We start from the raw sequence: 15,881 nt of genomic DNA, 5'->3' as shown, positions 1-15,881 counted from the left end.
CCCCTCCCAAGTCTAAATAAGCGCACAAAAGCCGCCGCCGCCGCAGGAGCAGCAGCAGCCCTAGGATCGGGCGCTCCGGAGCGCCCCGAGGCCGCCTCCACCGCTCGCTCCGCCTCCGGAGGGCCGGCCCTGCGCTCTCACCGCCCGCCTGGCTTCCTGCAGGAGGGGCAGCTGCTGCGCCCGCCGCCGCCGCCGCCGCCGCCGCTGCTGCTGCTCCTGCTGCCGCTGCTGCTGCGCCCAGCCCGGGAAGCGGCGGCCGGCCGGAGGGCGAGAAGCCCGGGTGCGGCGGGCGCCGGCTGGCCGCGCAGCCCGGCTAGGATGGCGCGGAAGGTGGGCCGGGCGGAGGTGTGCGCCGATTGCAGCGCGCCAGGTGAGGACCCCCCCCCTCCACTCCACCCCACCCCCGCCGCCTCTTCTCCCACCCCCGGGAAGCCGAGGCCGGGCCTGCGGCTCTGCCCCTTCTCTTCGCCCGGGCTTTGCCCTGCCCTGCCAGGTGCGGCGGGCGCCGCGTTGGCGGAAGAGGCGGCTGCTGCGGGGAGGGATGCGCCCGTCCGCCCGCCCGCCCTCTAGCCTTTCCCTAGAGGATCCCGGCGCCCCCTTTGCGTGGCTTCCCAGGCCGGCCGGCCTTCCCCGGACGACCCCCACGTCCACCCGGTCCCCAGCAGGGCCAGGCGCTGCGGAGGAGGGAGGGAAGGAGGGAGGAAAAGAAAGGAGGGAAGGAAAGGAGGGAGGGAGGGAGGGAGGGAAAGAAAGGAGGGAAGGAAGGAAGGAAAGAAGGAAAAGGAAGGAAGGAAGGAAAGAAGGAAAAGAAAGGAAGGAAGGAAAGGAAAAGAAAGCATGGAAGAAGGAAAAGAAGAGGGGAGGAAGGAAGGAAAGAAGGAAAAGGAAGGATGGAAGGAAGGAAAGAAAGAAAGGATGGAAGAAGGAAAAGAAAGGGGAGGAAGGAAGGAAAGAAGGAAAAGAAAGGAATGAAGGAAAAGGAAGAGAAAGGATGGAAGGAAGGAAGAAAAAGCTTGGAAGAAGGAAAAGAAGAGGGGAGGAAGGAAGGAAAGAAGGAAAAGAAAAGAAGGAAGGAAAGGAAAAGAAAGGATGGAAGGAAGGAAGGAAAGAAAGAAAGAAAAGAGAAAGGAAGGAAAAGAAAGGTGGAAGGAATGAAGGAAAAGGAAGGAAGGAAGGGAGACAGGAAGGAAGGAAAAGAAAGGATGGAAAGAATAAAGAAGGGAAAGGAAGGAAGGAAGGAAAAGGAAGGAAGGAAGGAAAAAGAAGGAAGGAAGGGAGACAGGAAGGAAGGAAAAGAAAGGATGGAAAGAATAAAGAAGGGAAAGGAAGGAAGGAAGGAAAAGGAAGGAAGGAAGGAAAAGGAGGGAAGGAAGGAAAAGAAAGGTGGAAAGAAGGAAAAGAAAGGATGGAAGGAAGCAAGGGAGGGAGGGAGGGGTTGCCCTGTATAGGACCCGGCCTGGTTCTGCTGCACCCCCCACCCACCCCCGCTTGCTGGAGACCCTGGCCTTCCCCCCACTCCCATCCAGCCCTTCTAGCGGAAGATGCTCGGCCTGCTGGCTTGGCAGACCAGGAGGAGACCTGGTTTCACTGCCCCCACCTTCTATATTCTGGGATTTCCATATTTTTTTGTGTCCCCCCTTCCAAGTCTCCACTTGGGAAAATGTCAAGAAGGGCCTACACCCTCAATTGGGGTGGGGTCGCAGGACAACAGACCAATTCCCTCACCGGCCAGTCTGGCAAAGCCAGGGTTCTGCAGCCGGGAACTCTTGGGGGTGAATGGGACTACAACTCCCATGCTTTCTCCCCTCCCCCCGCTCATCAGCTGGGAATCCTGGGAGTTGAGTCGGGGTGGGTGGTGGGGAGACTTAAGCGGTTTAGGATGAAGGAACTGGGATTCTGGGCCCACCTGAATTTACTGCCTTTGGGGTGGGGGTGGGGATTACAAGCGGCAGGCCCTGGTGCCTTTCCTGGGGGGGGGGGCAGAACCCCCCTCGCCCTCCCCCCATTAAGTGGATTTGGGGGGGGCTCAGGGCTCCAGGTGTAAAGAAGCCCCTCCCCCACACCTCACCCCCAATTCTGGCCCAGTTTTTAGTTCTTTTTTTCTTTGGCAATCAAAATCGGTTTAGGTAGGCCGGAGAACGGAGTCCCAATCTCAACGGGGCTTCAGGATTCGAATTCGGGACCGGGCTCCTCTCCTTGGGGGATATCCAGGGCCCGATTGTTAAGCCGTGATTGTGTGATGGTGTTACGCGCTCTTTTGGGTGTGTGCGTGTGTTTGGGGTTTTTTTTGCGTGGTTGTGCTAGCTACCCATGTGCCTAAATCGTTTATATATATATATATATATATATATATATATATATTTAAAAAGGAAAAGATGAATTAGGATGAGACTGCAAGATGGGGCTCTGAACCCTAGCCAAAGCTGTGGATGATGGGGTTGGTAGTACCGCCTCCGCTTTTTCCCCTGCCGTCCCCGGTGGCGTGTGTGGTGCTGACTCTGCGTGGTTTGTGTGCGAATGTCACATTTTGGGAAAAGGTAATCGTGATTTCTCAAGACTGTCAAAACATCTGGGGAAAGTAGGCTTGGGACACTCAGGAAGGACCTGCCACCCCCCCCCTCAAAGGTTGCACCCCAGAGGTTCCATCACTACAGGTAATCCTTGACTTACAGCAGTCCGTTTAGTGACCGGTTGGAAGTTGCAACAGCACTGGGAAAAAAGTGAACTCGTGGCCGTTTTCCACTCTTACGACCATTGCATTGCAGCATCCTTGCACTCACGGGGTCCTAATTGCCAGCTTGGCCACTGACTCGTATTTATGACGATTGCGGTGTCATGTGCAACCTTCTGACAAGCAAAGGGGAAGTCAGATTTGCTTAACGACTGGGTGACTATAACTTAACAGTTCCAGGGACTCATTTAAGAACGGTGGCAAGAAAGGCGGCAAAACCCACTTAGCAACGGTCTTGCTTTGCAACGGACCATTGCGGTCGTAAGTCAAGGACTACCTGTAGGTTTAGAGTGCGGGGGGGAAAAGGTGAATAATACTGTATTATGTACATAATGTGAATTGTGCATTGGAAGTGTTTGTGTGAAGATAGTCATTCGCGTGGCCTCGGGCTTTGCTCGTTGATCTACAAAGTGGAGCAACTTGAGTTCCACAAGATTTCAAAAAGGATCTTGAGATCCAGTGTACCTGATAAGGTCCTAATGTAGGGTTGAATGGTTGAACATGAGAGTGCTTGGTGTCAGATGTGTTGAGCAATAATTGGAGTTGTTTAGATTGTGGGTCTCCAGCCTTGGCAATTTGAAGATTTGTGGACTTCAACCTCCAGAATTCCTCAGCCAGCTTTGGAATTCTGGGAGTTGAAGTCTTCAAATTGCCAAGGTTGGAGACCCCTGGTTTAGATCTGAGTTAGGGTCAATCTTGTGATTGTGAAGTAGACCACACAACCTATTTCTTAGTAAGCTAGAAAAAAGTGGAATAGATAGCACCACCACCAGATGGACTCGTAACTGACTGGCAAACCGTACTCAACGAGTAGTCCTTAATGGGTCTACGTCTACCTGGAGGGAAGTAAGCAGTGGGGTGCCACAAGGTTCCGTCTTAGGCCCAGGACTCTTCGATATCTTCATTAACGACTTAGATGAGGGAGCAGAAGGGGAATTTACCAAATTTGCAGATGATACTAAGCTGACAGGAATAGCTAACACCCAAGAAGATAGGCTCAAGATCCAGAGGGATATTGACAGACTCGAACCCTGGGCCCTATCTAACAAAACGAAATTCAACGTGGAGAAAAGTAAAGTCCTACACTTAGGCAAGAAAAAACCAAAAGGAAACATATAGACTGGGTGAAACAAGGCTCAATAGCAGGAACTGGGAGAGGGATGTTGGAATCTTAGTGGACAATCAGTCTGGAACCCACATTACGTATCTGATATTAACACAGTTGAGAAAGTCCAGAAATATTTCACAAGAAGAGTTCTCCACTCCTCTACTCGTTGCAGAAGACCTTATGCCACCAGACTTGAAATTCTAGACCTAGAAAACCTAGAACTACGCCGCCTTCGGTCCGATCTAAGTATAGTATATAAAATCATACATTGCAATGTCCTGCCTGTCAATGAAAACTTCAGCTTCAACCATAACGACACAAGAGCACACAACAGATACAAACTCAAGGTTAACCGCACCAAACTTGATTGCAGGAAATACGACTTCAGCCACAGAGGGGTCAATGTCTGGAATCCTCTACCTGACTCTGTGGTTTCTTCCCCAAACCCCAAAAACTTTAACCTTAGAGTGCCTACTATTGACCTCACCCCTTTCCTAAGTGGTCTGTGGGTTGCGTGCATAAGCGCACCAATGTGCCTACCGTCCCTGTCCTGTTGTTTCTTTTATATATTTTTTTGTTTTTCTTATATGTATCCATGTATTCATAACTATGTTTTTACTTATACCTATTATCTTGTAAGCAATTGACAAATAAAAAAATAAATAAAATAAAAATAAATAAATAAAATAAATAGGAGCCAGCCGTGTGCAGCCAAAAAACCCAATGCAATCCTAAATTGCATTAACAGAGGGATACAACTGAGATCAAGGGAGGCACTAATACCACCCTATAAAGCCTTAGTAAGGCCACACCTAGAGTACTGCATTCAGTTTTGATCACTACACTATAAACAAGATGTTGAGACTCTAGAAAAAGTGCAGAGAAGAGCAACCAGGAGAATTAGGGGACTGGAGGATAAAACATGCAATGAACGGTTGCAGGAACTGGGCCTGGCTAGTCCAGGGAAGAGAAGGACCAGGGGAGACAGGAGAGCATCTCCTATATTTGAGGGGCTGCCCCAGAGAGGAGGAGGAGGGGGTCAAGCTGTTTTCCAAGGCATCTGAAGGCCAGACAAGGAATAACGGATGGAAACTGATCCAGGAGAGATTCAACCTGGAAATAAGGAGAAACTTTCTGACAGGGAGAACAATCAACCCCTGGAACAGAAGTTGCCTTTGGAAGTTGTGTGAGCCCCATCGCTTGAGACCTTCAAGAAGAGATTGGACTGCCATTTGTCAGAAATGGTGTAGGGTCTCCTGCTTGGGTGGGTGGGGTTTGGACTAGATGACCTACAGGATCCCGTCCAACTCTGTCAATCCATTAATTCGCCTAAGTACTTTATAAGCCACAGTCGATGATGTGGGGTTGTGTTCACATGTTACAGAAAGCTGTCCTTGGATCTGGTGTCTGCTTTTGCCTTCTGCAACTCTGTCTGGGGTGGTTGTTAAGCAAGAAAAGAGAATATTTGCGGCTCGGGGTTGGAAGTGGAAGGTTCTTGGCGTTCTCTGAGCTTAGTGATTTTCTTGCAGACATTTCAGGACCTAACTAGGTAACATCAGTGCTGGAAGGGGAGAGGTGTCTGCAAAGAGGAGGAGGAGGAGGAGGAAGAGGAGGAGCAGGAGGAGGAAGGGGAGGAGGAGGAAGAGGAGAAACGGAAGGAAAGGACAAGGGGGCGAGGAGGAGACCTGTGGGGTCCTTGGTGCTTTCTGAGCTGGGTGGTTTTCTTGCAGAAGTTTCATGACCCAACTAGGTAACATCATCAATGCTAGAAGAGAGAGGGATTTGCAAGGAGGAAGAGGAGGAGGAGGAAAACGACAACTGTGGGGTCCTTGGTGCGCTCTGTGCTTGGTTGTTTTCTTGCGGACATTTCACGACCCAACTAGGTAACGTCATCAGTGGTTCTTAACCAACTCTTTGAATGAGTGTTGATAACAGATCCTAGTCAGTTCTTGAAAAAGCCAGGCTAGAAACCTGCAATCTTTAAACCAGGCCTCTGGGGTAGGTTTTCCTCACTTTGGGTAGCAAAACGGGCAGCATATACATTTCGTAAATGCATAATAAAATGAATAAGTAAATACTTGGACAGGAAAGATTTTGAAGGCCTCCTTGGGTTTCTGGCACTGCTCCAGGTGTCTTGGAGGGCAACAAACTCACCCTCTCTCGGACACCCATGATGAGAAAGACAGGAGGTAACCTTAACCCCAACAAGGCTTGCAAAGATGTATCCCAACTTAAACCCTAACTGTTGGAAATGCAAACAAGCGCAATGTACTTCTTTCCATGTCTGGTGGCTATGCCTGGAAATTAAAAAATATTGGATTAAAATACAAAAATGGCTAAACAAAATCACCGACTATCGAATGGAGTTGAAGCCTCAACTGTTTCTCCTGATGATCATTAAGGGTAAATACCCCCTAAAAGATTAAATATTTGACCATACATATTATTACGGCAGCAAGAATTGCACTAGCTCAAGCTTGGAAAATGTCTACCATGCTGTCAGATTGTTTAATAATCCAAAAAAAAATTTGTTTGAATGTGCAGAATAGAATAGAATACTTTATTGGCCAAGTGTGATTGGACACACACGGAATTCTTGGATAGAACTGAATAACAAGGAAGACTCGGAGTATTATGCAACTTGGAACAATTGGTATCAATGGATAGACAGTAGAAATAGGAAAGGTATAGGTTAAAAATAAGTTTAAATTTTTCTTTTCTTTTCTCTCGTGTTGTATATGATTAATGAGAACCTGTTGAAATGGATGAACATTTGAATGTACAAATATAGCCAAGATTTGTATCTATATTTGTCAAGGAACGATGGTAAATTGTACCAACTTATTTTCTTTTTATAGATATATTTGTATTTTAATATTTTAATATCAATAAAAGCTTTTTAAAATTTTAAAAAAAGAGAGAAAAAGACAGGATCATCGTGCTGGCTAGGAATTATGGGGGTTGTAGTCCAGCGCTTTTAGAAGACGCCCACTTCCTTCATCTGGATCTTCCTTGATTGACACTGGGGAGAAGTGTGAGAAGACAGGCAGGTAGAGTGGTAGGGTGTTGGTGCAAGAGGCTTGTGCAAAGATTCCTGTTTGCACAAAAGGACAAAGCGGAGTCCTTATATTGAGGAAAGTGGATCGTTATCCCTTCCTTCAATTTGCTCCTCCTCTGCCAAAATTTGCACTTGCAGCCCCGACGAATCTGGTGGGCACCAAGTTGGAGAAGCAGGCCTGGAGACCCCTCCCCCCCATTGACCCCCTCCCCTCCCCCCCCCCCCATAGGATGGGATTGTGATTTCTAAGGCAGGAGTGTTCAGATTTGCTCTATAGCTTTGGCAACTCAAAGGTGTATGGACTTCGACTCCCACGATTCCCTAGCCAGCACGGTCATTGCAAAGGATTCTGGGAAATTGAAGTCCATGCATAGAGAATGGCCAAGGCCGGTGTTTCTCAACCCTTGGCAACTTAAATAGGGGTGGACTTCAACTCCCAGAATTCCCCAACCTGCGTGGTCGTTGCAAAGGATGCTGGGACTTGAGGTTCAAGCATAAAGAATGATCTAGAGCAGCGGTCGCCGGGGAGAAAATTTTGTTGGGCCGCAGAGAAATGTCACCCCAGAGCACCCCCAAAGCAATTAATCCAGGCTGCGCAGAAACACAAGGCTGCGCCGCCCACATGGCCCGCGGAACCCTCCCCGCCTACTCCTTACCCGGTAAACTTGCCCGCTAAATTGCTATTTTACCTTTTTCCAACCTTCATCTGTTCTGCTGCGCCGGGAGATTTAGATTAGCGAGGAAGCAGGAAATGGTTGGATTTCTTGCTTTCAAGCTAATTTTTAGATCTTCAGCTCTGCTTTTAAGCAGAGCCAAACCTCCCTTAGGACTGAAGGTTCTGTTATTCAGTGCAGACTCACGGCAGGCAAATTTTATGTGACAGACTGAGCTAGCCGATGGCAGATAGATAGATCACTGAATGATTCTGTGAGCAACTCAATCTGCCTGCCTGCTTTGCCTGATTTTGCGTAAAAGCTGCTCTTTTTTTATATAAAAAAAATCAATATTTATGTAAATATTAATATTTACATACGAGCCATGCCCAGCCAGTCACATGACCATCAAGACACACCCACAAATTAGGCCATGCCCACAAAACCGGTTAGTGGTCCGTGGGATTTAAAATGAGTTTGGTGGTCCCTGAGGTCCAAAAGGTTGGAGATCCCTGGACTAGAGTAGGCTATGGTTCTCAACCTCGAAAACTCTTAGGATGTGTGGACTTCAACTCCCAGAATTCCCCAAGCAACATGGTCATTGCAAAGAATTCTGGGAGTTGAAGTCCAGGCATAAAACATAGTCGAGGCTGGTGTTTCTCAACTTTGGCTACTCTTAAGATATGTGGACTTCAACTCCCAGAATCCCATAGCCTGCATGGTCATTGCAAAGAATCCTGGGAGTTGAAGTCCATGCATAAATAAAATAGAATAACAGAGTTGGAAGGGACCTTGGAGATCTTCTAGTCCAACCCCTCCTGCTCAGGCATCATCATCATTGCAAAGGTTTCTGGGAGTTGAAGTTCAAGCATTAAGAATGATCTAGGGTCGATGATGTTTCTCAACCTTAGCAACTCTTTAAGATGCATGGACTTCAATTCCCAGAATTCCCCAATCTGCAAGGTCATTGCAAAGCATACTGGGAGTTGAAGTCAACACATAAAAGAATGGTCAAGGCTAGTGTTCCTCAATTTTGGCAAATCAAATATGCACGTGGACCAATTCCTAGAAATCCCCAGCCAGCACGATCGTTGCAAAGGATTCTGGGAGTTGAAATACGTGCGCAAAGAAGGATCCATGTTTCTTAACCTTAGTAAGTCGCAAGATGAGTGTACTTCAATTCTCCAGCCATCATGGTTGAAATTGAAACACCAAAATCTTAAAGAGAATCCCCCAGCCAGCCTGCTTTAAGAGGGGTGGACTTCCACTCCCAGAATCCCCCAGCCAGCCATGCTTTAAGAGGGATGGACTTCCACTCCCAGAATCCCCCAGCCAGGATGCTTTAAGAGGGGTGGACTTCCACTCCCAGAATCCCCCAGCCAGCCTGCTTTAAGAGGGGAGGGCTTCCACTCCCAGAATGCCCCAGCCAGCCTGCTTTAAGAGGGGAGGGCTTCCACTCCCAGAATCCCCCAGCCGGCCTGCTTTAAGAGGGGAGGGCTTCCACTCCCAGAATCCCCCAGCCGGCCTGCTTTAAGAGGGAGGGCTTCCACTCCCAGAATCCCCCAGCCAGCCTGCTTTAAGAGGGGTGGGCTTCCTCTCCCAGAATCCCCAGCCAGGATGCTTTAAGAGGGAGGACTTCCACTCCCAGAATCCTCCAGCCAGCCTTCTTTGAGAGGGGTGGGCTTCCACTCCCAGAATCCCCCAGCCAGCCTGCTTTAAAAGGGGTGGACTTCCACTCCCAGAATCCCCAGCCAGCCTTCTTTGAGAGGGATGGACTTCCACTCCCAGAATCCCCCAGCCAGCAGGCTTTAAGAGGGTGGCTTCCACTCCCAGAATCCCCAGCCAGGATGCTTTAAGAGGGGAGGACTTCCACTCCCAGAATCCCCCAGCCAGCCTTCTTTGAGAGGGATGGACTTTCACTCCCAGAATCCCCAGCCAGCAGGCTTTAAGAGGGTGGGCTTCCACTCCCAGAATCCCCCAGCCAGCCTGCTTTAAGAGGGGTGGACTTCAACTCCCAGAATCCCCCAGCCAGCCTGCTTTAAGAGGGGAGGGCTTCCATTCCCAGAATCCCCCAGCCTGCCTGCTTTAAGAGGGGAGGGCTTCCACTCCCAGAATCCCCCAGCCAGACTGCTTTAAGAGGGGTGGACTTCATCTCCCAGAATTCCCTAGATGTTGGCTAGGGAATTTTGGGAGTTGAAGTCCACAAGTCTTAAATTTTGGGGATCCCTGTCTTAAACCATGGCTGACTAGGGAATTCTGGGAATTGTAGTCTACACCGAGTGGCTGAAGTTGAAAAACACTGGTTTAGTCTATAAAGGCTTGAAGACAAAAGGCCTTTCCTTTATAGTTTTTGTTCTACAAGCCTCCAAATTCGCCAAGGACACGGTGAGAATGTCAATTCACCCTGATAACATTTAAACTTTCTGTTATCTGGCCTCTTCCTCCCAGCTGAACTTCATCGGTTGTAATAAACGGATGGGGAGGAATTCACATTTGCACAGATATCTGTTTTTCTCTCGGTTTCACGGCAAAACTTGCTTATGTCATGGGGTTTTTTTAGTATTGTGTGGGAGTGCCAGAACCTGTAGGAGAAGACAAAACCTGGAAGTTGATTTAACTGCTCATTCTCTGCCCGCAACCCCTTGTGATTTAAAAATCTCTTTCTCAGGCAGCTTGACCCACACAAACACGCTCTTTGCACACCCACCTAATTGAAAGTACTCCTCTTCAAAGCTGCAGACAGTGGGTTTGTGAGAACTGAAAACATAGGGTGGCTTTGGGGACCTTTTTTTAAAAAAATAAATAAATATGGAGCTGTTTTAACAAGACGGGGGACTCCTAATCTCTCCATAACCTTGGCAGACACAATTGCTATTTTTTTGGGGGGTTGAGGAGAAAGGCCGGGTAGGGTAGGAGCTAATAAATGCCAAAAACAGGAAACCAGCTTGTGTGGTAGGAGAGAGAATGCTGAGGTCAGCAAAAACCCTTTTGAGCAGCTTCTGATAAATTTAAGGATCCTTCTGGGAGGCCTGAGGATTTTAAACTGTTTGGGATTTCTGCAAAGCGCTCGGTTGATTCCAGTCGGGGTCTCTTGATTGCGCCAATAAGCCATAAATGACTTTATAAATAAATAAATAAAAGAAAGAAAGAAAGAAAGAAAGAAAGAAAGAGAAAGAAAGGAAGGAAGGAAGGAAGGAAGGAAGGAAGGAAGGAAGGAAGGAAGGAAGGAAGGAAGGCAGGCAGGCCTGGTTTGGTTCTATTTGGATTGTATAATTTCAAAGCAGAATTTCTCAACTGTCCACAAACTCCCAGAATTCCCCAGCCAGCATGCTTGAAGATGCGTGGACTTCATAGATAGATAGATAGATAGATAGATAGATAGATAGATAGATAGATAGATAGATAGATACTGCAGATAGATAGATAGATAGATAGATAGATAGATAGATAGATAGATAGATGATAGATAGATAGATAGATAGACAGACCTGAGAGAGAGAGGATAGATAATAGACAACAGACAGACAGAGATAGGAGAGAGATTGGATGGGTGGATGGATGGATGGATGGATAATGATAGATAGGAGAGAGAGAGATTGGATGGATAGATGATAGAGAAAGGAAAGAGATTGGGTGGATAGATGAGTGATTGGATGGATAGATGAGAGAAATAAAAAGGAGAAGAAAGAGATTGGATGGATAGATGATAGATAGAAAGGAGAGAGAGATTGGATGGATAGATGATAGATAGAGATAGGAGAGAGAGATTGGATGGATAGATGATAGAAAGGAGAGAGAGATTGGATGGAGACAGACAGATAAATAGATGCATAGACAGACAGACAGACAGAAATAGTCAGAGAGAGATACATAGGACCCAAATGAATCTGAGTGACAAAGACCTACAAAAATTTAGCAAACCCAAAAGGGTGTGAATCCTTTTTCGCAAAATCGTGCATTATGTGCCAGTCCATAAATATAAACCTCCATTCTGTGTAGGGGAGAACAGATCCGGTTGGCATCTGTACTTGTGTTACCAAGATGGTATAAAATCTTAGTGAAAAACATGTGTGTGTGTGTGTGTGTGTATCAGAGCCTGGCTTGCTTAGAAAGTTCCCCGAAGCAGCTGCCGCTTTCTGCACATGTTCAGGTGGCCTGTTGTTCCTTTTTTCCTTTTGCGCCTTTCAAGCTGCCGACAATCCTCCACTTGCAAACCATTCATTTTAGTGACCGACATTACGACAGCCTTGAAAAAAAGCAACGGGGCCTGCTTTTTTTTTCGCTCTGGGATTGGTCAGAAATGGTGCGGGGTCTCCTGCTTGGGCAGTGGGGGGATTGGACTAGATGACCTCCATGGTCCCTTCCAGCTCTATTCTGAATTAATTAAAGCGGTGGGAGCTTCACCCCGGAGGCTTTCAAGAAGGACTGGACTGCCATCGGCCAGCAATGGCATAGGGTCTCCTGCTTGGGCGGGGGTGGGTGGGGGGCGGTTGGACTAGATGACCTCCAAGGCCCCTTCCGACCTCTGTCAATCTGTCCGCCCGTGTTCCGAACTTAACTAACGGCAACGATTCCCTTTAACGAGGCTGGCCAGCCCGGTCGTAAAGCGGGACGAAAACTCGAGGACTGTTTTTGTGGGTTGGTTGGTGAGGCTGATATTCGGGGCCTCGCAGTCGTGGAGAGTCGCGATTCCCAGGGAGTCGGGGCGGGGGGTGGGACGGGTGGGGGGGAAGAGATGAGGGGTGGGGAATGCTGAAATTGAAGGGAGGGAGGTCTCCCGACTCAGGATTGGCAGGAACAGGCCGATCTCCCCGCAGCGCCCACTTTCCGGCCTGCCTGGGAGATGCCAGGCGTTTCCTGGCAGGCTGCCTCATCGTGCTACACCACCACCCGAGTGCTCCAGCGCCTGGCATCTGCTCTGAGGAATTGTGGCTGGTGCCCACGCGCCTGGCTCCCCGTGGCTAGTCTTTCCTTCTTTTTTAAAACATCAGTGTCCACGTGAACGGTGTACTGTCTGGGCACGGTTAATTGTGAGAAAGAGCAGTCATAAGAACCACAATAAATATTCATAGCATTGATCGTGATCACGCAGTAATAGTAGTGTTTGCTTATGTTAGTAACCCATCACCATGATCTTGAGACTTTCAAGAAGAGACTGGACTGCCATTTGTCAGAAACGGTGGAGGGTCTCCCGCTTGGGCGGGGGGTTGGACTAGATGACCTTTGAGGTCCCTTCCAACTCTGGTTATCTGTTATCTTATTTTTTTTACTTTTTAAACATAACATAATAATAAATCTTGACTTCTAACATTTACTTGTACATAGTAACTAATAACTTCCATCATTCTCTCTCTCTCTCTCTCTCTCTCTCTCTCTCTCTCTCTCTCTCTCTCTCTCTCTGTATATACACGCGCATGTTAATTTTTCGCAGGTACTTACATGTATGGTATTCAGCTTTGTTCGGGTATTTTCCCACGTTGTGCTTTTAAAATATATATTTTAAATATTTAAAATATATATGGAACTTTGGTTATTTGGGTTTTCTCCCCTAAGATTGGAAGTATCTAGCAACGTTTGATGAAGTCTCATTCATCATCTTCAGGCTTGTGTCTTCGGCTCTGTGCTTCTCAGAGTTCACTCAGAGCCAAAGACACAAGCCTGAAGATGATGAATGAGATTTCATCGAAACGCTGCCTAGATACTCCAATCTTACAGGGAGAAAACCCAAATAACCAAAGATCCATATACAAATACCCACGAGAACCTCAGAAAATATATATATATATATATATATATATATATATATATATATATATATATATATATATATATATATATATACACACACACACATACATACATACATACATACATACACACAAAACACCATTGTAACTTTGAAACGGTCAGTAAACGAATTGTTGTAAGTCAGTGACTTCCTGTAAGGAACTTTCTTACTGAGGAAAAAAAAAACAGGAGGAAAAAAATATCAGGATTAATCTTCTGGTTCTCACAAGAAAGGCTGAAAATGGCATTTTTGTCGGAATATTTTGCCTTTTGGCATTGTATAAGTCTGCCTTGGAAATGCGTGAAATTTTAAATGTTTCATACTTTGATGTCCCACTTTTGGTACTTTACAGATTTTCCTAGGCCTTCTTCCCAAATGCCTAATTTCACACCTTGAACGGCCAGATATAGAACAAATGTAACATTTAACAGTGTGTATTAGCTCCGAACTCCTGTTGAAAAAGTTTTGGGCACAAAAATGGATATTAACATTAAAGATAAAAGGCAAAGAAGATGCAGAATATTTTTTAACGTGGGATTTGTTCTATCGACGGTTAGATAATAGAGGTAGAAGTTAGAAGTTGAAAGATTGTTAGTATGTATACATAAACAATATTACTACTACTATTACTATGTATAAAGTAAATTGACCAAGACAATACACTGTTTAACAAGCACCAATGTATGTTAAAGAAAAATGGAGAGAGAGGGAGAGAGAGAGAGAGAGAGAGAGAGAGAGAGAGAGAAAAGCAAAATTACCACTCACGCATCATCACAAAATCTCCAGAATCGTAAAGTCTACAAACTTGAAATTTGGCCCGTATTTTCCTCTTGGCTTCTAGGGGCTCCCTAAGAAAGGAATTTTCCAAATGACCCTCAGAGCATTTAGAGTATTTCCTATATTATTATTATTATTATTGTTATTATTATTATTATTATTAACACGCTCTGATGCTAAGGAGTTCTACTCCCCCTCCCCACCTGGAAAGAAGAAATCTCTTCCAAATGCAAAACACAAGCAGAGGAGTTTCCGTTTCAGAGCACCAAGCCGCTTTAGTACAGAGCAGTTGAGCTAAGCCACGCCCAGGCTCCTTGCTGTCTCCTCCTCGCTCACACAGCAAATACTCTTTCAGTTTCCAAACAGACCTCAACTCTCTCTCACACACTGACAGGACACTAGCCAGATGAATACTGATGGATGCTGGTAGGCGGAATTTCCCCCCCCCACGTCCTCTTTATTTTCCTCCCCATAAACTAAACCCCACCACACAGTTTCGGGTATTGAGCTAGTGTATGTATGTATGTGTGTATATTTAGTAGTTTGAAAATTGGCGTCTCTGGGCTCAGGACTCTTCCTGGAAATCCCTGCCCGTCACTCAAGGGTTAATTTGACACGTGCTTTTTACTGTATAGAAGTCTGGCTTTCTGGGAGGGAGGTGGGGGGGATGAAAAGGAGGGGGATTTTTCAGGAAGCTGATGTTTGCAGTTGTGCCCTTTGCATGCACCCGCCTGGTAATTGTGGAAAAAGTTGTCTCACGAGTCAGAAGTGAGGCGAGTTGTTTCCCACAGGCTTCCTTTCAATGGGGCACGTTTGGTGGGTATTCTGTGCCAGAGGGGAAGTCACGACAGTGCAGTGTGTGTGTGTGTGTGTGTGCGTGTGTGAGTGACAAGGAGGATTGGTGGCTTATTCCCCAAATGGTGGGATTATTCCCCCAAATGGTGGGTCTGGGGCTTGACCTAAGGAGGGCCTTGTTTCACTTTTTTCCCTTTTTTTCTTTTTTTGTTTTTAAAGGCTAGTGGTTGTCGCGTTTTTAAAAAGGCCTTTGTGTTTTTAGAAAGGTACTTGGCTATTTTAAAAAGGGCATGAGTTTTTAAAAAGGCATTTGTTTCTTTGAAAAGGTACTTGCTTTTAATGAGGTATTTGTGTTTTAAAAAAGCATTTGTTTTTTAAGAAGGTGTTTGTGTTTTTAAAAGATATTTGCGTTTTAAAAAGGAATTTGTTTATAAAAAGGTGTTTATGTTTTTTAAAAGGCCTTTGTGTCTTTAAAAAGGTGTTCGAGTATTTCAAAAAGGGTATGTGTTTTTAAAAAAGCATTTGTTCCTTTAAAAGGTATTTGTTTTTAATAAGGCATTTGTGTTTTAAAGAGGTATTTGTTTTTAAAAAGGTGTTTGTATTTTCAAAAAGGTGTTTGTTTTATAAAGGTGTTCGTTTTTAAAAAGGTGTTTATGTTTTTAAAAAGGCCTTCGTGTTTTTAAAAAAGCATTTGTTTCTTAAAAAGGTATTTGTTTTTAATAAGGTATTTGTGTTTTTAAAAAGGTGTTTGTTTTTAAAAAGGTGTTTGTGTTTCAAAAAGATATTTGTGTTTTAGAAAGGAATTTGTGTTTTTAAAAGGTATTTATTTTTAATAAGTTATTTGTGTTTTTAAATCATGTATTTGTTTTTTAAAAGGTGTTCGTGTTTTAAAAAGATATTTGTGTTTTAAAAAGGCATTTGTTTTTAAAAAAAGGTGTTTGGATTTTCAAAAAGGCATTTGTTTTATAAAG

General features: G+C 45.8%; 1 protein-coding gene across 1 annotated transcript in view; it reads left to right on the top strand.

The window, feature by feature from the left end:
• The first annotated feature begins 183 nt into the window (after positions 1-183).
• GIT1 (GIT ArfGAP 1) overlaps positions 184-15,881 on the top strand; it is an 82,850-nt gene continuing 67,152 nt past the window's right edge. Inside the window, 1 exon segment of the mRNA XM_087924350.1 lies at positions 184-370. Within this exon segment, the coding sequence (XP_087780476.1) occupies positions 319-370 (52 nt within the window). The 5' untranslated portion in view covers positions 184-318.

The sequence above is a fragment of the Pseudonaja textilis genome, chromosome 1 (assembly GCF_049901715.1).
Source record: "Pseudonaja textilis isolate UNSWEBS1 chromosome 1, rPseTex1.2, whole genome shotgun sequence".
Lineage (NCBI taxonomy): Eukaryota > Metazoa > Chordata > Lepidosauria > Squamata > Elapidae > Pseudonaja > Pseudonaja textilis.
The sequence above is the reverse complement of the archived record's forward strand: the minus strand, read 5'-3'. Positions and strand labels throughout refer to the sequence as shown.